The following is a 24,948-nucleotide window of genomic DNA, read 5'->3' as shown; positions in this document are numbered from 1 at the left end:
GTCATATTCTGCAAGAGGTTGTACGTCAGACATAAATTTCCCACTGTAGGTATCTTGAACTTTTTATCTCTGACCACTGAACGCGATTCCACTTTTAGCTTAAGTCAAGCTTATTTTAAACGAACAATCCAAAATCTGACGCCAAAAGGCAGTTTTTTACTCCAAACCTTTTCAAGTTGCGCGTCAAATTCTAATGTTTTTTTTCCTTATCAGTGTTCTTTTAAAACGCAAGATTCGATGTAGCTAGAAGAATTTGCATTTCTTTTAAAGGCTTTGAAAGTCCCTGCTAATCACGCGCACCGCTACAGCACAAAATATCCTTGGTTTTAGTAAAGACCTAGCAAGGCTCACAATATGCAGCATCGAGTTTTGGAGAATAACATAAACATGTGGTTTGAAATTGTAAACCGGATTAAGTGGTTTGTCAGTAATATGACTATGAAAATAAATGATATGCCTTTACCATCTCTAGTGAATGGCTGTTCTGTACTGCAGGGTCCGTGATTAATAATGCAGATGTTATGTCCCAAATACGTTAGATATTTTTCGTTGATAGGAAAATTAATATCCTTTGATTAATTTCCCATACTTAAAGTATCAGCTAAGCCTGATAACTCTGACGATTCCAGCCTTTTTTATTACGTCAAGAAGTTTAATTCATTTACCAATTGAAATAAAATTCTGTGTTGCCGGGCCATTTTTAGATCTGTTTCGTGTCCCGATGATTTGTCATGGGAAATTCTGCATAAATGAAGTTCAGTAGTTGTAACACTGCCTTTGGTGGCGATATCACTAGGCTTCGGCACAACGAGCTTGGTGAAAAAATCAGTTAATATTTTTTTCGCTTTTCTGTCCCACTTTTATGTTTATTCTTTGATTTGGAGCTACCAGTACCTTCAAATTCTGTATTAATACTTTTATCCTCCATATTTTCTACTAATATGCCTTTTTATTGATTCTTAGTTGTCAATGAATAATGAAAACTGCAACGAGCAGAAGATGTCGTGTTAGGTCTCTACCTGACGCCCCGCCGGAACTCGAAACGTACTATATCTAAAAGATATATGTCTGCATCGCCTAAAACCGCGAAAACGTCAGTTAGCCGAAATAAAATTTGTTTGAACTTTAGCATAGAAGTCATAGACGAGACGAAAAAAGCCAAAGACAACACTAAAATGATATCTTACTTTGGATGTGTTTTTTAACCAGAAACTTTCTCAGTGGATTCAGTGTCCGAAAGTTATAATAACGTTTTTCACGAAGATATTAACCATTTCTTTTGTATATTTCAAAGGTGTCATCCTAATTTTGAATGGGTTTCCTATGCCCCATGGGCCCGCCCGGATTGTGGGCTCTGCGGGCTCTTCGCAACGCCAATGTAAGTTTCATTGTCTAATTGCTGTTGCTTCCCTCTATCTGGTCATGTGACAGTCACTCGACAGTTATAATATTAAGGAGTTATTCGGCTCGTATAGGTTAAATCAAAACGTTGAATTCCTTCAAAAGCCCTTTACTTAATTTTTAATTCTGCAATGTCTCATAGATAATGCCATTGCAGTCCCGCAATTTTTGTACAAAAATGATTTTGGGGTTTTTTGGCCCTGAAATTTAAATTTTCATTATTTGAAGGCCGTTTTACTCACAAATGAGTATGATACATCAATAGATTGGAAATTTGGTACTGTGTCGTAAAAATATATGTTTGCGAACGTGGGGTCCATTAAGCTAGTTATTCGATGCACCTGAAATTTATATTCTATATCTTTGTTTGCTGAACGCATTAGGTGTATTTTTTAATAAACTTCGAAAAAAATAATCCGTCCACCTGCATCATTGGACTTCAAAGTCGCTAGCCATTTCGGTCTAAAGTGATGCCTTGGGTATTAGCCTAGCTGATTATAAATATATTTATTTATTAAGTAAAAGCGTTAGGAAGCTGGGCATTTGGTTTTCCTTATGTTGTTAGGGGAAGAATAGCAATGATTAAAAATCATGATGATGGAACTAGAGCCAATAGAGTGCTAATTACCTGCTACCTTGATGTGGAACTAAATAAGACAGGTCCGGCTTGTTTTCGATTATTATAGAGCAGTTTGCATTTTTAGAGTTGGACTTACTTCCTTTTACAACTGCGTTGAATATTTATGCAAGCACAAAGTTCTTCTACAAGTTTTATTAAAAAACATGTGTAGTAAATTTAGATATTTCTTTTATGTAAGAATAAGCGATCATTAACTATAAAAAAATTTCAAGGTGAAAGAAAATGCTTTGAACTATTGCAACATTTATGACTATTACCCATTACAACATTATTTACTGAATAATAGACACACGATTTAAAACCACAAATTTTAGCTGGTTTTAATAGCAGCCATTTTTTTATAATTTGTGGTTCACAGTATTTTGTTAAATAACGATGGATCAGGATTTTCAAAACAGTGTAATTAAATTAAAACAAGTATGCATAGTTTTTTTATTGAATACAAATTTAAAATGACAGTATGATAATCATTTGAACACGGAAAATATATTTAAAGCATGCGGAGTAGGAGAAATGTCGGGTTGTACGCTTGTTGTTTTAATTTGAACAATTTGTTTCTTTGAAATTTTGTTTGCACAGCATGGTTTCGACGCAGGTTAATTTTTACGGCTTTTCGATGCTAACGGGTTAATTTCTTTTGCCGGGGTAATGATCTTCTTACAAAACCTATGAATGCAAAACCAGCCCTTTTCGAAAACATCAGTGCGAAATATAACACCTAAAATAACGGTCAATAGATTTAAGAACACACCTAGAATGGAGAAAGACTTCAACGGCAAACCAAGCTAAAGAAAAATAAATAAATAAATTATTTGGTTTTTCACTTAAAGATCTACCTGTCTTTTTGTTTGCTCGAAGACCGATTTGTACGAGCAATTTGTAAATTTTAAAATTTCTTCAAATTTGTTAAAGGCTTAGCTTTTTTATTCTTATTTATTATGGACTATTCTACTAATCCGCGTTTTTTATCAATCTATAATATAATAGGTTATAAAATTGATTCAAGATACTACAGATGACGAGCCAAACTGACTCTTTATCGCCAAAAGATGCTACTCTTACCTAAGCTACCATTGCTTACATACCGTAAGCCAGAGTAGGAGTGACGGGGGGAAAGAGCGTCATTGGGGATCTTTCCTTCAATATACCGTTTCAAAATAACCATTGGCGTGACCAAAAACGACAATAACCCGGACCAAAGTAATCCCCAGTAATGTTCGTTAATGGTGTGGTTGACAGTACGGAGAATGAAATTCGGTTGGAAGATGAGCAGGGCTCCGACAGCAGCTATCAACGGCGTGGAAAAGTTGCGCTTCTGAAAAGGGATCCCGTTGAAGAAATAGGCGACCAAGGACACGATAACTGGATAAGAGTGGGTGATGGCCGCGGCGTCCCATGCATGGCAGGTTCGTTGGACAAGGACAGAAAGTAAACCATTTGAAGAGCCTTTTGCAAGAGGAGAGCGACGGACAGAAGTTACAATTCCAACGATTTTTCAATGATTTACACGTTCATAAAGTCTATGAAGAGCATGCTGACGGAAACTTCAGTCAAGGGTTTAACGATTCCCAATACAAGCGCAAAGTCAGAAAATGGCCGTAGGGAAGGAACATACAACGACGTACAGCTACTTCTTTGATTGGACAATTTTAATAGAGTTCTAAAATTCCACGTATATAGTATTCAAATAATATTATTCCGAATACAATTAAAACGACTATAAATACATCGACATTTTTAGACCTTTAAAATTAGTTATGAGAAAAAGATAAATTACTACTTAACAACGATCCCACTGGGGCTAAATGAAATAAGCAAATATCACCTGGCTACTCAGAACAAACAGCAATATTCGGTCCACTTTTAAATTAAAAAGTAGGACATAAATTTGGAAATCGTTGTTTAAAAAATTCAAATTTAAGTAGTGAAAGATGTTTAATGTGTGACAATCTTCACGTAACAGGTTTTCTGTAATATGTTTCTACTGGCTTTAAAATGTCAATGATCTCATCAAAACGTTGACGTTTCACTAACATCGGAAGTGTGTCATCACGGCATCATCAATGTCAGTTCAAGTCGACGAAAAAAAAGTATTCACGCGATGGAAGGTACGAGTAAAACCGCTTTTATCACAAAAAATTGTATTTGATGAAATGTTTCCTGGTAAAAGAAGGTGTTTACTGGACATTTTACTATTGCAATTAAACTGGAATAGCGCATGTTGAAGAAGAATGCGAACTGACGCCCGTACACGAAGGACCCAAACAAAATTTTACGAAGCTGACAATCTTTCTACGACCTTGTTTGTTCTTCTAAAAACCTAGCTTAAAAAAACCTCTACAAAATAAATTTAAAGAGCTATTTATTAAATTAAAATAAAAGAATATAAAAATTAAGATTTAAAAAAAAATAATAATAAATAAAAGTATATAAAAATTAAGATTTAAATAAAAATAAAAATTAAGATTTAAATAATTCAAATCAGATTAAAATTGAAATAAAAGCATATAAAACTAATTTAAAATAAAAATTTCCATCAAATTATAATGAAAAAATATATATATAAAATTTAAGATTTAAATAAAAATTCAAATCAGTGTAAAATTAAAATAAAAGTAAAAGTATATAAATATTATTAATAATAAAAATAACAAAAATAAAATTAAAATAGAAGTATATAAAAATTATTGATAATAAAAATAACCAAAATTAAATTAAGATAAAAGTATATAAAAATTAAGATTTAAATAAAAATAAACTAGAAAATTTTAAAATTAGAATAAATTTAAAATTAAAATAAGAATAAAATTGAAATAAGAATAAAATTGAAATAAGAATAAAATTAAAATTAAAATGAGAATAAAAATAAAATCAGAACAAAATCAAAATAAGAACAAAATTAAATTAAAAAATATAAAGTCAGAATCAAATCCTTATTATAATAAAATAAAAATCAGAATAAATTTTAAATAAGAATAAAATAAAATAAAATAAAATTAACTAAGTTATTCGTAAAATATGGTTTTTTCAAAATTAATTATCTTATTCGTTTTACTTTCCCTACAACATTAGTAACAGAACAATAAGCTTTCTATTGGTTTCGACTCTCGCCCACCTTCGACTTGAACTTGCAATTGAACTAAGTTGCATTTTACGCATAAAACATATATATAAATCAGTCAGATCATGGACTAATTAATGTATACACATGTATAAATGCATTTTAAATTAGTTTAATTTAATTTTTTGCCAATCTCCGTATTGTCTATCTTCGCTAAGATATTTGATAAATGCTACATGCTACGTCTTACAAATTTCTGTGACAAATTTAAATTAATATCGGACAACCAATTTGGATTTAGGAAAGGAGGGGGGACAGATCAGGCTTTGGCATCAGTATATAAAAAAATATTAGACGCATTAGACGAATCAAAATATGTTTTGGGCATTTTCTTAGATCTTGAGAAGGCCTTTGATAGCGTTCCGTATGATCGCCTTATTAAAAAATTATATCGTCTGGGTGTAAGAGGTTTAGCATTAGATTGGATAAAGAGCTACCTTACGAATAGAGTTTGTGTAACCAAAGTAAATAAATATATATCTAGTCCAAAAAAATCTTAATAGGCGTTCCACAGGGCTCAATTTTATCACCTATTTTATTTAACTTGTATATCAACGATATAACAAAACTATTATCTTCGGAATATCTAAAACTTTATGCAGACGACACAGTACTAATGATTGTAGGGACGAATTTAAAAGCAGTAATAAACAAAGGGAATGAGCTATTAAATATTGTAAATAATTGGATAGAAAATAACGGTCTAAAATTAAATAAAATTAAAACAGGGTATATGATCTTTGCTAATGTTAATAAAAAAGTAAATGAGTCGGACTGCAAAATAATGGTTAAAGGAGTTGAAATAATAAGAGTTCACAAATTTAAATATCTGGGGGTATGGCTAGATGACAAATTAACATGGAGCAGTCATATCGATTATTTATGTACAAAATTGGCTGCCGCAACATATATAATTAGAAAATGTAGGGATTTTTTCCCAAGTACACTTTTTAATTTATATTACAGTTTCTTTTATTCCCATGTGAATTATGGTATTGTGTTGTGGGGTAATGTCGCGGATAATTATCTTGTCAGAATAGAAACCTTGCAAAAAAGGGCCTTACGAGGAATTTACAATTTAAATTGGCTGGCACCATCGGAACCTCTCTTTGTTAAAAATAAACTCTTAAATGTTGAACAAATGTATAAAATTTCTTGTTTAAAATTTATCTATAAAAATATTACTACCGTGTCAATCCCTTTATTTACTTTTAATATTAAAAATCGTCTAACTAAGTTAAAAATTTTGTTAAAACCGCCACTATGCCGCACTACAAAAAACCTAAACTCTATTTGTTATCAAGGCGTAATATTATATAATATGTATCACATCAGTATTGAGGGAATAAAAACAGTGGGTGCCGTCTTTAATGCGTTTAAAAATATAATAATGAATAACTTCTAACTTATGTATAAAACTGTGAGATAGTGTTTGAATATTATGTTTTTTTTAATGTTTTTTTTTCGGTTTAATATTAGATATGTAAAAAAAAAATTTTACTTAATTAAATTTGTTGTTTTAATAGCAAGTGGCAGGGCTATAAGTCGCTCGAAGACTTGGCCCTCCAACAACTTATGTATAACTAAAAAAATTAATAAATTTGAATTTGAATTTGAATTTTTCGGCCTGCACTTATGAAACTGTATTCTTAGTTTCTACACAGAATAAAATGAGTAAATATGTTATTTATTTTCACCAAGGCTTAGATTAATTGCCTTATTTTACCATGAACTGTGGTTTTACTATCAGAAACCTTAATTAGCATACATTATTATTTAAGGTGATGACTTTCAAAATTTGAACTGGGATGATTTGGTTAAAGGAATTGACAGTGAAACCTAAATGTTCTACATCATCTGTTCACGTATTTGAGGTAAATGTAACACGTAAAACAGAAATGAAATGCAATAACACTATCTCTGATTTAGATTCCATGATTCATTCAGAGTTCATTTCAAAGGCCGAGGTAATTAAGGTACTCAATGATGATATATCTATGAAGAAAGTGCAACGGAAGAAAAGGGAGCCTTTGAAAAAGCAACTAGTATCAGGTAAGGTTTACCAAAGAGCGATTGATTTAATAATAAATGACTTACTTTTCAATATTTATGGGGACGTTATATGACTCAATCTTCGCTCCTGCATGGAATGTTGCCATTTCATCATTTGAAAAATTGAAACAGCTCAACGATAATGAAAACGTAGCTTAAATTTTTTCTTGGGTTAATAATATCAAAGAAGAGTCATCTGTATTTTTGGGATTAAAATATATTTATCAAGATGTCTTTACAAACACACGAGAAGATGCCGTTTATGACAAACACAAGGCCATATTTTTGACCAATTTATTTGAAGTTGTTCAATGCGATACGACAAATGAGGTACTGTTTATTTAAACACATTAACATCTAATTATTGAAATAACAATTCTTTAATTTAGTTGTAGTTGGAATTGAATGATGCTGAAAAAGAAAAAGGAATTAAACATTTTATCTTGCCACTCTACAATAGTTTAGTACTACATGTGAAGAAAGATCTAACATCTGAAGTTCAAATGAAAAAAAAACAGTTGAAGAAAACTATGATATTTTATACTATGTGAGCGGGACTCTAAATAATAAGTTGCTAAAACCCTCAAAATCTATCAAAAGCCATAAAATTGGGAATATTTTAAGAGAGGTAGACCAGGAAAATGTGGATAAACAATTAAATGACTGGGTGGATAAGCAAAATAGTAATGGTCTTAAATACGCCACTAAACAAGCTTTGGTGTCTTCTCTAAATTTATATAGTTTCAACCTACATGAATCTTTCAATTGACTCACTGCCCACTCGGTTGGGAATGAGAAACCCTCAACTAGGTTATTTATATTTGAAGCAGCGACGTTACTCTCATCAATTTCAGAAAGTAAAATACTTGTACAAGTTATTGTGTTTAAAATACCACCATTAGTCACCGAAACTAAATTCCCAACTAGAGGCAGTGAATTATTCTCGTCTTGTACCATTTCCGAATAATTCTCTTCACTGACGACGTGAGTGCTATCACTGAAGCTTCAGGATTAATTGACGCAGTATGCTGTTCCATTGTAGCCTTACGTTTCAATATTGATACATACTCCTAAATCCGATATTTGTTAGATTTGAATTTGTTTTCACTATTTATTTTAATAAATTTTATACTCACTGAATGATTGTGTATTGGATCTGGAAATTGATCAGATGGCCCTTTAACACCCACAAAATGTTTCGAACATAAGTAAGAGTTGTCATTTACTCTACTTATCATTCCTATTTAACCAGGTAATCCATTTTTCACACTTGACGAAACTTTTTTTTATGCTTAGGGAAAGGTATAAAGAATACGTCTTTCATATGGTCATAACCGTAATATCGTTAATCACTTTCACAAGTAGGATAAACGCACAACTTTTTCCTCATAATTAACTTTTAAAAGAAAACTTTCAACTGGAATTATTAGTCTTTCAAAATATTACAAGCTACAAATAAACGAAGCCATTAAAAAACATTGAGATGCAGATAGAAGGCAGCAGCAGCAATCTATTTCCGTTCTGTGGCGTTTTGACTCGGCTTGCTTTGGTCGAGGGGGGGGGAGAGAAGAGGATCGACATTTGCGAACCGTCCCTTTGCATACATTAATCATTTCATGGTCAGACTCTGTGATTAACTAGCTGATAAATTTTCGTGAATGTCATGCTAATTGATGTTATGTGATTTCTGCCTCTTCTTAAATCTTATACGAAAGGAAATTTCTAGCACCTTCTCAATGCTGAGCCGCTTTTTAGAAAATCACAGTTTATAGAATCCCGTGACCTTTGCTAATTAGTAGTTCAGAAATAAATATTTGGGGAAAGTTTGCACCAGGTTGGAAGTTGTCACGGGAGAGTGGGTTCGAATTTTCTGCACGTTTGGCCAACTTGTAATTGAAATTTATTTATATTTACTTGTTTGAAAGTAAAAGCATATTGAAATAAACTAGGCGATTTAGTTTCTGAATGTACCACAGACGACTTATATCCAATGGAAATTGAAATCGTAGAAATTCGAATGGTTTTTAAGACATTTAGTCATGTAAAATCTGTTGTCATGTTCTATTAGCTTTGAAAATGTTTCGTTCATTAAGACTTAGTTAATAAAAAATTTATATAATGAAAAATCTCGGAAAAATTATTCTTAAAAACCACAGTATAATAACTCTATCTAAATATAATAAGTTCCGTAAGTTGATGGATATTTTTTACATTGGCTTTATCAGATCCGTAGATAGAAAAGGTCTGAGATTTTAAAAATCATGTGCTGAATATTATCACATCTTTACAAAATATTCGGGATATTAAATAAATGGTAGTATAACGTGATATGCCAAAATTATCTGTACGCCATTTTTAACCATATCTAAAATACCCGCTTAAAAAAATAGTTATATGCTTGACACTGTATAGAATAAAAAACCTAAAGAAAATGAAATACATATTGAAAGAGTTAATTTACCTGTGCAATTCTGATAGTCCGAAAGCAATTGATTGATTGACTGAAAGGTATTTATTTTTTTCGTGAGCCGTCGGGAGCGCCACCTCCGGACCTTAAAGTTGGCTACTTTTACGATATGAAAAAACAATAATGAGTACACAGTACTGAAAGTTATTTAAATATCGCAAAATTATAGTTATTTTATACTTAGGTTTTAACTTAAAAGTTCAATTTCCAAATATAACACCTCAAATACTTCATTAGTTAGGTAATTTTTAGGAAGTTTGTCTGAATAGTTAAGCCTTGTTGGATTTTAGATTTGTCGTCTTTTAAAACCATTTTCGTGGTGGGAAATTCGAAGATTTGATAATTACTTAATGCTGTGGTATTTCATTAATGTGAAAAGATATTTATTTCATTTTCAATTATTATTTAAAGTTGTTACATATCAATAATTTTTTTTAGAAATTACCCAAAAGTGCCTTCGTGTTGTGTTCCCTATTGCCCTTCTGTAAAAGGCAAAACCCCTGGGGTTTCCTTCTGATGGGGCGTTGAGAGGCATGTGACCAGGGCCGTGCTTAGGGGGGGGGGGGCGAGCCGGGTGGTTGCCCAGGACCTCTAAAATTTTACCAGAGGTATGTATATACCGGAGGGCCGCTACACTTAGTTTATCCAATGCATTCCGCCCGGGGCCGCGAGACCTCTAAGCACGGCCCTGCATGTGACTAGAAAAAAATATCTCGGGATAATTTTCAAACAAATGACAGATCAGAATCGAGCATTGTATGTAGTTTACACTTTTGTAAAACAGATAACCGTAAGGGTCTTAAATTACGAAAGCTTGAAAAAACGGCAATACCTATGGTATTCCCACAATATACAACATATATGATACCAAAACAAGCTACACAAGAGAGAACTTCCCAATAAAAATAAAATGGTCGAGATCCACCAACTAAAACACTACGCACTGATTCAGATAATTTCCCACTGGTTATTAGAATTGTATCTCCTGACAATCATGCCAAGCTGCGGTAGACTTTGCTAATTCTGCAATCGAAACACCCACTAGCAGCCAAACAGATCAAGAACCAGTAAATACAATTCCTATCAATTTGGAAATATTGAAAAGGAATTTGCGTAGCCTTCGCACAAAAATTTGGCATTTAAATAACAAATTGCAATTAGACCAACGAGATGAAATTGATTCTTTAGAAACTAATCTCCAACATTACGCTAAAAAACCTTTTCAAAGACTAACGACTAATATTAATGATGCTGAAGCAGAAGATGACGAAGCCTTATTTCTGCTTGACTTAGTCAGCAACTACAAGAAAAAGAGACCAGCTTGGAACACTGGCAGGCTGTGTATTATACAAAATAATACCCCCCGTCGTTGATAACATTACTTGGACTAATCAGTTGGTTTGAAACTACCCTAGTTTTGTATACATTAGGCAGTATCTAATTTTATTGTTAGTATATACCCCAGCAGCACAAAAACGTTGGTCCTACGTCGATGGCATCACAGGGGCCTGACTAGTGGGCAAAAAGCCGGCCCGCTGGGGTCGAATGTCACCTGAGCCCGACTCATCAGAAATACGTTGATCCGACTTAACTTACTGTGTCGTGGACCGACGTTCCGGCGACGGTTGCATTGGATATTGGGCCAACGTTACGGTTTACTTTCATATAATGGTCGGCCCGACAACAGCCAACGTCAGTACTTAACGAATCCCATCTATCAGCGAAATAACATATATAGATATAAATGTCGGCCCGCAGTGCCGTCTTTCCCATTGGGCCCGTTGGGCCAGGGCCCAGGGCCCCGAGTTCGAAAAGGGCCCCCTCGGGCTCAAAACAAAACCATTCAACATTAAAATTTCATATTTGCAATAATGGCTAAGCGAAGGAAAGGTTTATATTGTCCCCACTTTTTTTATTTCACTGAGACATTTTATTGCAATCGGCGGGCATTTTTAGTCGGAGCTGATTTCTACCTTCGATAAATTGTTTTCTCTTACCACGGACAGCGTTAGGGCGTGCGGGGCCCCTTTCCCCCCATAACAAATTTGCCGAGGAAATGTTCTAAACAAATAGGGTTCACTCGCTCGGTGTTCAAATTCATAAAATTGATATACACCTGAATCCAATATTCCAAATCACAAGAATCTGACCGATAATCCTAATTTTTTTCGGAATCAAAGAATCATCTTCGAATCTGGAATCAAGTTCGAATCGTAAAAGCTTACCCGGAATCAAATTCGAATCATTGAATCGTCTCAGGGCCCCTCATTATTTTTCCAAAGTAAGCGTTATTCATATTTGCAGAAGTTAATTTTCTTCTGATACTTGTGAAAGGGTTTTAATTTTCAAAGGGTCTGGGCTCGTTCATCAAAAGTTGAAAATGGCTATCAGCAACGATTTCCCGTGCGTTGTTACCTGGAACTTACAAAGACTAAGCAATTCAAGGACCGGTGTCAGTTTTTAGCAACATAATGATTTAGGTTGTCATTGGCGAAACAGAATATCAGTAAAAATGTTGCATTGGGTGATAGGAAATATAATATTTTGTTACTTATGCCTTTAGGTGTTTATTAACCCAGAGCATAAGCGAATGGAAAAGACGTAAGAAAATTTTATCAGCAATGCTGGTAGCACGTTTAGAAAGTTGGAGGGGAGAAAGTCACTGAGGAATTGTTTTAATATCATCCTACGATTGATGGGGCCGAGAAGTTAAAGCTATTCCATAACGTTATCTTTTCCCATTTTATGCTTTAGTGTTATTTCCTATTATTTAACAACTTTTCGCATTTTATGCTGTAGTGTTATTTACCATTATTTAACAACTTTTCCCATTTTATGCTGTAGTGTTATTTGTTAGAGACTAAAAGACGCGCGCTTTTTTAAATGTATATGTATGCCGGAATCGTGACATAGATACCGCCACGGTCTCGGTCAAAGGAACCTCTATGTTTATATAGATAGGCGGGGGCTCGATGAGTCAAAACTGAAAGTAAAACTTTGTCTCTCCTCTCTGTTAGAAAGTGTATCTCGTTTCAGTCTTTGTTGTAAATAAAAGCATTCTGTTATATCGTAACTCGCTCTTTCAAACTTTTATTTAACTCATGTAGTTTTCTAACAGGTTATGGGCTCGCGACGTTTTCACTAGCGCAAATTAAGTCGGAGATTAAGTAAGCGGCGACATTACTTAATAATTAGTGCTACAGAAGAAGGAAATCGTCACAAACGTGAGCGACATAAAGTTTGAATTTTTGGTAAAGAATAATGGCGGCTACTAATGACGAATACAGAATCACCAGACTATCGGCTGACAAAGGAAATTATCATTCCTGGTCAGTAAGGACTAAAGCGGCGTTGATCAGCAAAGGAATTTGGGAAGCCATAGACCCAGGATTTGGACCCGCAATGACAGACGCAGAAAGGAAAGTAAACGAAAAAGCTCTTTGCTTCTTATACCTTGTAGTCGAAGACAATTATTTAGACGATATTGGCAGTCACGTTAGGGCTAAAGAAGCATGGCTAACGCTCGAAGATATGCATACGAAGTATGGATTGCTGCACGTTTTGCAATTGTTGCGCGATATTTTCAATATCAATAAGGGAAATGAAGAAAGAATACAAGTTTATTTGGGAAGAATCATGGATCTACACAGAAAGTTAACAGCGTGTGGCTATGGGTTTTCGGACAAAGAAGTTGCTTTGATCATGCTTATGGGCTTACCACCGCCCTATGAAAGTCTTATTCTGACGTTGGAACATGATGTAAATAACATCACTACGCAAATTGTCAAGTCAAGTCTCACAGTCGAAGAAAAGAGGCAAGATAGAAAAGAAGAAAGTCACAACGACACTGGAGAGTCAGGCACTAATAAGGCCTTGATCACGCGCAACTACAATAAAGAAGGCGCAACGTTCAGAAGAAACCGCAGAAGCAAAACATTACGAAGAGGACTGGTCAAGCCGAGATCAGATATGTTAAATGCTACTGTTGCGGAGTATTCGGCCATATAGCGAGGGAGTGTCCCGACGTAGAGAAAGAGAAAGGTCAGAAAAACGTAGCTAAGAAGGCGACTATTCCAGAAAACCATAAAGCACTATGCTCGGGTAATCGTAAAGTAGACGACGCTAACGAAAACACGTGGTTTCTCGATAGTGGAGTTACAGACCACATGTCATCGCAGAAGGCGAAGATGACCAATTTTATCGAGTTCAAGTCTAGCGTAGAAGTTGCTAACAAAGACTCAATAAAGGTAGAAGGAAAAGGTGATATGGAGTTCACACCAAAATCTGCGATGGATAAATATATTATCAAGCTAGAAGGGGTTTTATACGTACCTGAATTAGACGGAAACTTAATGTCCGTTGGTCGCATAGAAGAGATGGGCTATTCCATCGAATTTAAAGACGGATTGGCCACCATAAAGGAGAAAGACGAAATTATTTTAACAGCGACAAGAATGGGCCGACTCTACAAAATAGAAGAAGATATTGTACCACCTCTTACAAAGAAAAGTGGCATAAGAGATTAGGCCACGTCAACGACGGCGCCTTAAAAATAATTTTGAAGGAAGAGGTTCAAGGCAAACCAGAAGAAACCACACCCTGCAAGACGTGCATGCTGGGGAAATTAAGGAGGAAACCATTTCCAAAGGGACAGGCAACCAGAGCAAGACGGCCCTTGGAACTGGTGCACTCCGATGTCGTTGGTAAAATAAATCCACAATCAAAGGGAGGCGCGAAGTACGTCGTAACTTTCGTTGATGATTTTACACGTCGTACTTCGATTTTCTTTATGAAAAGTAAAAATCAAGTCCTTGTTAAATTCCAAGAATACAAAGAGCGTTCGGAGAATTAGCTCGGATTGAAGATAGGAACCTTGAGAACTGACAACGGTGAATACGTCAGTAACCATTTCGACGAATATCAGGCGAAAAACGGGATCACACATCAACTAACGATACCTGGTACACCTCAACAGAACGGAGTTGCGGAGAGGATGAACCAAACCCTCATGGACATGACGCGTTGTCTGTTAATAGAATCCGGACTTCCGAAGTACTTTTGGGCAGACGCGATGAACACCGCGTGTTACCTCAGAAATCGGTGCCCTTCAAAATCAGTCGAAAACGGTATTCCTGAAGAACTATGGTTAGGTAAACCAGTGACACTCAAACACTTAAGAACCTTTGGATGCAGAGTCTGGGCAGTACGAAGCCAACTAGACAAACGAAGTAAACTAGATCCTAAAGGAGAAGAGACCGTTTTCATCGGGTATCCGAACGGGGTGAAAGGATATAAACTCTGGAATTTTCAAACTGATAAAGTATTCGTAAGCAGAGACGTCGTGTTTGACGAATATTTTTACCCTCTCAAACGAAAAGAAGCGACAAACGTCAATCAAGATGAACATTATGACGAAGAAATACTATTTGGAGAAGAAATACTGGATGACGAAAAGAGTGAATCCACATCAATGAATCAATACGACGAAACTGATGCGAAAGAAGAAACAACCGCTGAAAAGCAGGGGAAGCAATCGACGCCGACAGAAGACATTGTGATTCATTCGGTAGCGCGAAACACCATTACTGAACCAAATCCAAATAAAAAGAAGATAAAACAAAAAGAACAGATTATCAACGATGAACCACCAAGGAGATCAGAAAGGATAGCCGCGCGAGAGAAGAAATGCTATTCGGCAAACCATACTCAAAGCTTAGATCCAGATCCTATTACCATTACACAGGCGATGTCAGGGAAAGATGCTAAAAACTGGAAAGAAGCAGTTCAGGTAGAGCTTGGTCATCTGAAAAATAACAATACGTGGGAATTAGTACCACGACCAGCTAACAGGAAAGTCATTGGTTCTAAATGGCTTTTTACGAAGAAATACAACAACGACGGGACTCTGGAGCGGTACAAAGCGAGGCTTGTCGCAAAAGGGTTTTCGCAAATTCCCGGTATGGACTATATCGATACCTACTCACCCGTTATTAAGATGAAATCGTTAAGAATACTGTTGGCTCTCGCGGCAAAATGAAAATGGCAAGTTAGACAATTAGACGTAACGACGGCGTACCTGAATGGAACTCTCAAAGAAGAAATATATATGGAACAACCCGAAATGTATTCCGAAAAGGGAGAAGAAGACTGTGTTTGCAAGTTGTCCAAAGCTATATATGGATTAAAACAAGCTGGGCGAGAGTGGAATAGTTGTCTAGACAAGTTTCTCAAACAGTCAAATTTAACGAGATCGAAAGCTGATCCTTGTATTTACTACAATCTGGACGAAGGAATAATCATAGGCGTTTACGTCGATGATACACCCATGATCGTTTTATACGAAAAATGAAAGAGGTCTTCGAGATACGCGACTTAGGAGAAGCAGATCATCTGCTTTCCATTCGTATCCAAAGAGAAGAAGACGGATCAATATCAATAGATCAAACTAAATACGCCGAGGAAATTTTGTCCACTTTTGGAATGGTCGATTCACGAGGCTTAACAACGCCATTAGATCCAGGAGTTAAGTTAAGCAAAGTGTCAGACGAAAACTGGGCAGAAGAAGAACCCAAAAGTAAACATATTCCGTATCGCCAAGCTGTGGGAAGTATATTGTACCTAGCAGCACTTACGAGACCTGATCTAGCGTCCGCGGCTACGTACTTAAGCCAATTTAACGAAAGACCAACGGAAGAACATTGGAAAAGCGTTAAACACGTGCTGCGTTACATCAAAAAGACCAAATACTACAAGTTAACTTTCGAAGGTGGTGAAGGAGGATTATCAGCTTATTCAGACGCAGATTGGGCTATTGATAAAGTAGACGGAAAATCATTCAGTGGCTACATATTCACACTAGGCGGCACAGCCGTATCATGGCGAAGTAGGAAGCAGAAAACCACAGCCCTCTCAACGATAGAAGCCGAGTATCTGGCTATGTGTGAAGCGGCCAAGGAAGCGATTTGGTTGAAAACCCTACTCACAGAAATAACCGACGGAACGCTATTCGAAGAACCCTTGCTAATCAACGTTGACAATCAAGGCGCTATGTGTCTGGCCAAAAACCAGATAGCTTCCGACAGAAGCAAGCACATAGATTTAAGATATTTCTTCCTACGGGAAATGGTAGACGAGGGGAAGATCGCCTTCGAATATGTACCGACGGAAAGTAATTTAGCCGACATGTTGACGTTACCATTAGGAGCAGTTCACGTGAAAGAACACAGTGAACAACTGGGGTTACACGATCTAGACACGAAACCGTCAAGGGGAAGTGTTAGAGACTAAAAGACGCGCGCTTTTTTAAATGTATATGTATGCCGGAATCGTGACATAGATAACGCCACGGTGTCGGTCAAAGGAACCTCTATGTTTATATAGATAGGCGGGGGCTCGATGAGTCAAAACTGAAAGTAAAACTTTGTCTCTCCTCTCTGTTAGAAAGTGTATCTTGTTTCAGTCTTTGTTGTAAATAAAAGCATTCTGTTATATCGTAACTCGCTCTTTCAAACTTTTATTTAACTCATGTAGTTTTCTAACATTATTTACCATTATTTAACAACTTTTCCCATTTTATGCTGTAGTGTTATTTACCATTATTTAACAACTTTTCCCATTTTATGCTGTAGTGTTATTTACCATTATTTAACAACTTTTTTCATTTTATATCATGTTATTTACCATCTGTTAAATACCACGCTTTCATAGTCGATGGAAATTTACTCCTCAAGCTAAAATGTTGATATTTGGTAAATGATAAAAAGTTCCCTTTAGTTAAAATTTTCAAACCGGGCGGTATTTGTTCGAATACTTCCGGTCATTTTCGAAAATAAATTTGAAAAATGATTTCTAAAAACTGAAATATTTGGTTTTAGACCAATAGCCAACATGGCTTCACTCGCTCGGCGGTCACACAGAACGGTTTGATAAATGATAATGAATGAGCTTTCCGTAAGTGATATAAGACACATGTGAAGTAAATACTCTACTACAGTGTATTCCCCAAAACGAAGAACGGCAGTTCAAGTAATACGTTGGTGTGGACGGGCCGCGGTTCGTTTTTGGGTATTAGCCTAGTCTCCGACAATTAATCGAAAATAACTACGGGAAAAACTTGGACCCAAGAAGGGAAAGGGGGAATAGCTCATTGAAGGGGGGCGGCAATTTCTCCCACCCTGTGGCCGTACATGATACCAAAAATAAATGATAAATTTTTACTCGCCCTGCCCTACCTTGAAGAGTACTCGGCTACAGCCCATACTTGCTATCTCGTCGCATAGGGGGCCCCCAAAATAGTAAGTGCCAGGGCATCACAATATGTAAAGACGGCCCTTTCGGCCCGACAACAGCCAACGTTGGTACGTTACGAATTCCATCTATCAGCGAAATAACATATATACATATAAATGTCGGCCCGACAACTACCAACGTCGGTACGTCACGAACCCCACCTATCAGCCCAATAAAATTTATAGATATAAATGTGTCGGCCCGACATCAGCCAACGTCGGTACGTCTCGAACCCCAACTGTCAGCCCCCCCCCCCAACACATATATATAAAATGAGTCGGCCCGACGAATGCCCACGTTGGTACGTAACAAACTCCAACTGTCAGACCAATAACATATATAGATTTAAATGTCGGTCCAACGGTGTTAAAAGTCGAACCAACGCTACATTTCCTCCTGAAATATTAGTAGGTGTGTATGTTTTAAAGAAATGTTTAATTCACTTTAATATCATTTTCAAAAAGTGTTCACAAAAATAGCTTTATTTGTTTTGCACAAAACTATATAGGAACTCAATCATCACATTAAACGAGTGTTTCTAACAATTAATTAAGATACAGAATACTGACTAATCGTTTTTAGTGAAATTTTTCCGCCAATAACCAAATACGCTATATCTGTACATTTTGTATTCATCGCTATTATTTATTTGAAAAAGAACGGAAAACAAATCAATGCCGTTTAAATTCGTTACATTTTATGGTTCACAAACAGTTTAGTTATACCAAATATTTTAATTATGAATCCCCGTCTTGTTTTTAAGGTACAAAATAATTTTAGTTAAGAACAAATATAAACGAATGTTAATTATCATACAAGTTTGAAACTATACGTAATTGACATGAATGAAATGAAAGTCACTAACACACGACTTACACAATGTGTGCAATATAGAAGTAACCAAAAGGCAGCGCTGCTAGCACTACAATTGAGAAAAAACATAATTATCAAACATCACACGTGTTCCTTTACACTTGTAGATCTATGCTATGTACATTAACATTGAATTATTAAGTTTAGTTTTCTTCATTGTCTAGGATTGCATGAGTTTTAAGATGCGAATTTAGGTACCTTCAATGCGACCACCATCACGATCTTTCGCGTATTTAAACTACGACTTCATTACAGTTTCTACTTGAGCTTCTTTTACCAGCTGAATATTGGTTGAGAGCCTAACAGCTTCTGGAAATAAATCATTATTTAAGCGATTAGTTTAACCACAAACGAAACTTAATGGTTTCTGTATTTAATATTTTCTGATCGTTTTCGTACCATCATTATTTCTAAATCATACGTTTTTGGCAGTAATATTAAACTTAAACTCCCTTTTCTTTCTATGGTGAATTAGCCGTTTAGATTACCATAGAGCCTCTAGTGGCCAATGCGAGAAGCTCGCGTAGCTACTGGATTTACGTCATCTAACACACTAAGCCTCTGCTAGACTGGGAGTAGACGACCTTAGCAGACAGAAATCCAGTAGCTAAGCAAACTTCTCGCAGTGGCCGCTAGAAGGCTCTATCGTAACCTAGGTTTTCACTAGTTCTAGGTAAAGCGAAAGTGGGACTAACTTTATTATTTATAAAAAGCTGCTACTTTAGGGCCTTGAAGTAGCAGTTTTTTTTAAATAATAATTTATAATTAACAATGGCTCCAAGTTTTAATATTTATGGGACTAACTTTCTTGTTTTAGAAAAAGCGCCGAGAAAATGACTCCTCTCCAAACGCAACTAAAGGGCCACTTCCCCTATTTACTTCTGATAATACCCTATATTTAAAGTCCAAAGTCTGAAGAAATTAAAAAAATGATATTTTATTTTACCTTTGGAAACGTAACAGTTTTTAAATATGCTTATTTCCAACACTGTTTGGCGATAGTTTTCGACTATTTCTTTTGATACGCTTTTTTCATATTAACTACCCTATTCAATTACTTCCTGTGAGCATTGAGCGTCAGCTTTGTCGTCTGCTTATATATATAGGGCTTTAAATTAATTGTGTCCTATTGGTTTTATCCCCAAATTGACTTCTTATATTTTCCTATATTTCACTGAGATATGTTATATAATTCCTATTAAGGATTTTAAAACATTCTGTAGTCACCATCCTAATTTTGAAGTTAACAATTTCCTCAATTTCTATAAATACAGGTTTTATTAGGTGCAGGTGCTAGAATTTGTCTAAGAATTGCTTGATTATGGATAGTGGATATCATAAATATTTGTTATATTCAATATGGCAACGCTGCACTAATTTGAAGATTACGCCACCCAAAGTCATTGAAGATACCGAGGCCCAAAACCTAAAGTTTTAGCTAAGTCATATAAGCTCGCAAATCATACGATCTTACCTTTTATGTAGCTATTACATACATGTAGTAATTCTAAATATTAACAACTTAACATTTAATAATATTTTATATCATTAGAGTATTCAATTCAACGTTATTATCTGCTCATAAAGTTTACACATGCATCCAATTTGTCGTACCGACGTAGTCTAGATTATCTTTAGTTCATTTGCAGTGCTGCCGACTTATAAAGAGTTTACCCGCCAACTATTGTATAAGAATAGCCCAAAAAGACTGAAAAATTTAAATAAAAATAAATCGTGACATTTAAAAACATTTAAAAATTTGCATGATTATTATTTTTGATCAAATATGATATAGTACATTTTCGCACATTTATTGCTAATAAAATCGAAATGATTATTTCTTCAGCCCAGTTTAAAAAAAAATCCCGTCGCTGCCGCGACGACTTCCCAACGCAACTATTTTCCCTGATTAAGCCCCTCGTCATATCTTTCAGGTTTAAATATATTAATCTGACTTCTAAGGCAATTCAATGTATTTTACGTGTAATTTAAATGCATATTTGAGAAATATATGATTTATCAATGTGCGAGTTGGCCCAAAGTAGGTGTGACTCATTTTTGTTTTTAAATATGACCACGTACCAACTATCACAGATGCACACAAAAATGACCAATAACAGACCGGAAATGGCCATTTGTACAAATCTCCCGACACAGTAGATGTTCGGAAGTTTATAAACAATAAAATCCGAACGTATATTTTTCGCGCAATTGTAAAACATGAATACGACGTAGGCGCGACGACGTCCCAACGATACCATGTCAAAACCCAATAATTTTCACTGGTTTTGCCCCTCATCAAATCTTTAAGATTTATATATTTTAAATCTGACTTCTAAGGTAATTCAGTGTATTTTACGTGTTATTTAAATGCATATTTGAGAAATATATGATTTATCAATGTGCGAGTTGGCCAAAAGGAGTTGTGACTCATTTTTGTTTTTAAAAATGGCCACGTACCAACTATCACAGATTCACAAATAAATGACCAAAAGCCAACTAAAAATTTACCATTTGCAATGGTCGCATTTAGGTCGGCTGTCGACCGAGACCATTAACCGACTTTCCAACCCTTTCCCTACCAAACACCGACTAGACTGTGCTGCTGGGGTACCCTCATTTTCTCAAGTAGATTTTCATATATGCACAAGAAAATTCAGATGAAATTTTTAGAAGAGGCATTCATTTCTTAACTATGAAGACTGATTTACATCAACTATTAAATTTCAACTTGGAATTTTTAATGTTGATATTAACATCTCCAAAAGAAAAATATCTTTTGTCATTTAAATTGTTTTCGCGAAGACATTTTTCATTTAAAAAAAAAGATGTCTAGGAACTACCTAAACTTGATTTTAAGTTTGTATTTGCGACAGTCTAAATATTTATTAAAACCAAACTAAAAACCAACATGTAATTATCTGGAAAAACCAACTAATTACAAACTTAAAATTGAAAAGGATTTTCCTGCCAACTTAGTAACCACTTATTACCCCTTTAACTAGTTTTGAAATATGCTAACAACTTAAGCCTACTTAAAACCAAGTTAATATCAACTAAAATGTGTATATAAAGTTATAAACTAAAATCCAACTTATTTGTTTGTGATGGTTAGTACCGTCATTTTCTCAAAGTAGATTTTCATATATGCACTAGAAAATTCAGATGAAATTTTTAGAAGTGGAGTGGATTTTTAAACTATGAAGACTGATTTACATAAAATTTTTAAATTTCAACTTATAATACTTGTATTGCATATTTTGAAATTAAAAAGACATTTTATATTCAAATCATATTTGTTTGGAGTTTTGTTTACAATTATAATAGGCATTCATAGTGACATTAAACTATACTCAAATTATTTTCTATTTGAAATTTACTAACAGAATTAATGGCAACCATTTATAGCGAAGGTGACAGGACCACCATGATACATAACTACAGTATAGCTTCCATTATAGGCATCTTTATATCGCCACAGAAAAAAATATAACAGGACAGGTACATAGAATAAAATGGGAAGGATTACAATAATTTCATAAGAAATACCTTTATATAACCCAATTAATTGTTAATTTATAACTCAAAATCAAAATTTAGTCATATATTAATTATATTTTGGGCTAATGGTCAACCTATATTTGGGTAACTTAAAAATTTAACCCAAAATAGCGTTATGGAAATAACCCATTTTTGGTGAAAACTAAATCAACTCAATATTTTGTTTTGTTTAAATACTGACCCAACAATGGGACCATGGGTAAAAAGCAACCCAAACGTTTTACGAGTGTACAGCGCGAACTATCTTATAAACAAAATTTGAAAGGCAAATGGTTCCAACGACCAACTGATCAGGTAGTTCTTGTCATAATTTTCAGATATCAGAATGTAAGGCGTCAGATCAGGCTAGTTTTTTATATCCCCTTTACCCTAGAATATGATTTGAAAGTGTATCTGATTCATTATGTCAAGTATCCGATTTGATCTGCTCAGCCATAATTAATCTTTTCAGATTAATTTACTTTAGCATTTATCTAAATTCTACGTATAGTATGTATAAGTTTCTGGAAAGTACATCAAAATAAACCTATTAAAATTTCGAAATGAAATTATTTTATTGGTATGTCAATTCGATAACTGTGACGCATCTGAAATTTGCTCACCTTGATCCCATCGCTTTCAGATTTACAGGCATCACAGTAATACTTGGTTTAAGCGTGAGCTTCGTACAGAACGATTTTATGTTCTGACCCGTAAAAAATTGTAAACTTAAAAAAAATTAGGCTGTTTATAGATTCTATTGCGCAGTTTTACCGGGCGTGGTATTTTAAACAGGAAGTTTAAATTAAGGTTCGGATGCAAAGCCTTATTAGGAATAATATGGAGAAATATGTATTTTGACCGGGATAAGCATTCTAACAATTACGATATTTTGATTGTTAGTAGATTCGAAGGCGCTCCTTCGCGTGATGTCAGTGACCGGTCGGATGAATGTAGAAAATTAGCTTATTAGAATATTTAATCTTAAGAGTTGTATAATATACTGTAGCTGTATCCTGCACCTTTCTAACTTTCAAGAGTTATTGGCAGCCCGAAGCAAATTACATCGAATCGTTCGAAATTTACAGGGTTCGTTCTTTTTTATCGGTACCTCTCACAATCAGTACTTATCAAGTGGACCAATTAAAATTAATCAATGGAAATAATTGACCCTAACAAGAAGGAGAACCACTCGATAGTGACGATAATAGCCTGTGCCCTAGAACCTGTGAGGGGAACTTGGAGGAGTGTAAATGTATCTTATATAACAGACTTCCTATAATTTCCACCAACATTTGCGCTGGATTAACCTGTCGAATGAAAAATAGAAAATTAGTGTGACGGGGATTAAGTGCAGCTCCAGGTAAATGTGACTTCTGTAGTGATTATTATCAAGGACACACAAGCGCAGATGCAACCTAGCCGTAAGAAGTGCGGCCCTCATTCCTGTGCCGCATTATCCATAAGGCTGACTAGGCGGAAGCCGATAGAGCCCACCAAGAGGAAATGCCAATCAGGGGTCCATGCGTCATAAGGGGATGGGGAATGATGAAGGGTTGCGAGGTCAAAATAATCTCGAAGCATAGGGGCACTGCCTTGATCACGCATGTTTAAGCCCTCCTTAACTGGGGGGCGAAGGGCTATGTAACCCTTCTGTTTCACTTCCTCCCGCATTTTTCTGTGTTTTTATTTTACGCATTTGTTAAGACTCCTAATTTTCTGAACTCTTGGCCTAAGTCAAAGTTAAAATAATATTTTGTTTTTTCTTGTTTTATTTTTAATGAGATTTATGCCTTTATTATCCGTTAATTATTGTCTTAACAATTTAATCCCTTCATTGATAGAAACTATCCCTTATTTTAAATGATATTAATTTGAATAATATCCTAAGAGTAAAAACGTTATTGAACGCCATGCAAGAACTAAATTTAACTAATACAGATGCTCGGACATGTTCTACCCTCACTTCATAATACAAAATTAGGCTGATTAATTTAAGTTTTCCTGAAATTATTTATAAACCAATCCCTGTCTTCCGCAAAGCTGAAATTAGATACATAAAATTTTAGTACTAACGAACATGCTCCAATGCCTTCCTTCCAGCCCTGCTGAGAAAAATTTAGTTGTGGCTCCCAATCTCTCTTATTATTGAAGAGTATCCTCTTTCCCCTATAAGAACCCAAATCAACCCGGCATCAGATTGGTAACCTAAAGCTGGTGTCTTTCGACGTCATTGAAATCCACCGGGGTAAATTAGACCACGACGTCCGCGAATCATTTTAACAAAATTATTCTGCATAATTAAAATGAGAGTTTGGAAGCCTAAAGCGATTCGCGCAGTTAGACAAAACCATTCAACTCTCAGAAATTTAAATTTATCTCTTACCAAAGCTTATTGGTGAAAGACATTCTTAGAAATATTCAAATTGCCGTTTGCTAAATTAATCCCACGATGCTTGAAAAATTATTCGAGTCAATACTTAAGTTTTTAAAGGGGATTATATTTAATTAATCATAGCGGAGTTGGCATATGAGTGAAATGTTTTGAGGAAATTTTAATAGTAG

At 35.1% G+C, this 24,948-nt stretch overlaps 1 protein-coding gene across 1 annotated transcript; it reads left to right on the top strand.

The window, feature by feature from the left end:
- The first annotated feature begins 13,847 nt into the window (after positions 1–13,847).
- LOC149945293 (uncharacterized) lies at positions 13,848–14,207 on the top strand. Its single transcript, XM_090176493.1, has one exon. The coding sequence runs from the start codon at positions 13,848–13,850 to the stop codon at positions 14,205–14,207; it is 360 nt and encodes a 119-aa protein (XP_090032619.1).
- The last annotated feature ends 10,741 nt before the right edge of the window (positions 14,208–24,948 follow it).

The sequence above is a fragment of the Leiobunum rupestre genome, chromosome 5 (genome assembly GCF_980474605.1).
Source record: "Leiobunum rupestre chromosome 5, qqLeiRupe1.1.hap1, whole genome shotgun sequence".
In the NCBI taxonomy this organism is placed as follows: domain Eukaryota; kingdom Metazoa; phylum Arthropoda; class Arachnida; order Opiliones; family Sclerosomatidae; genus Leiobunum; species Leiobunum rupestre.
Note: the sequence above shows the minus strand (reverse complement) of the source record. Positions and strands in the feature narration are given on the sequence as shown.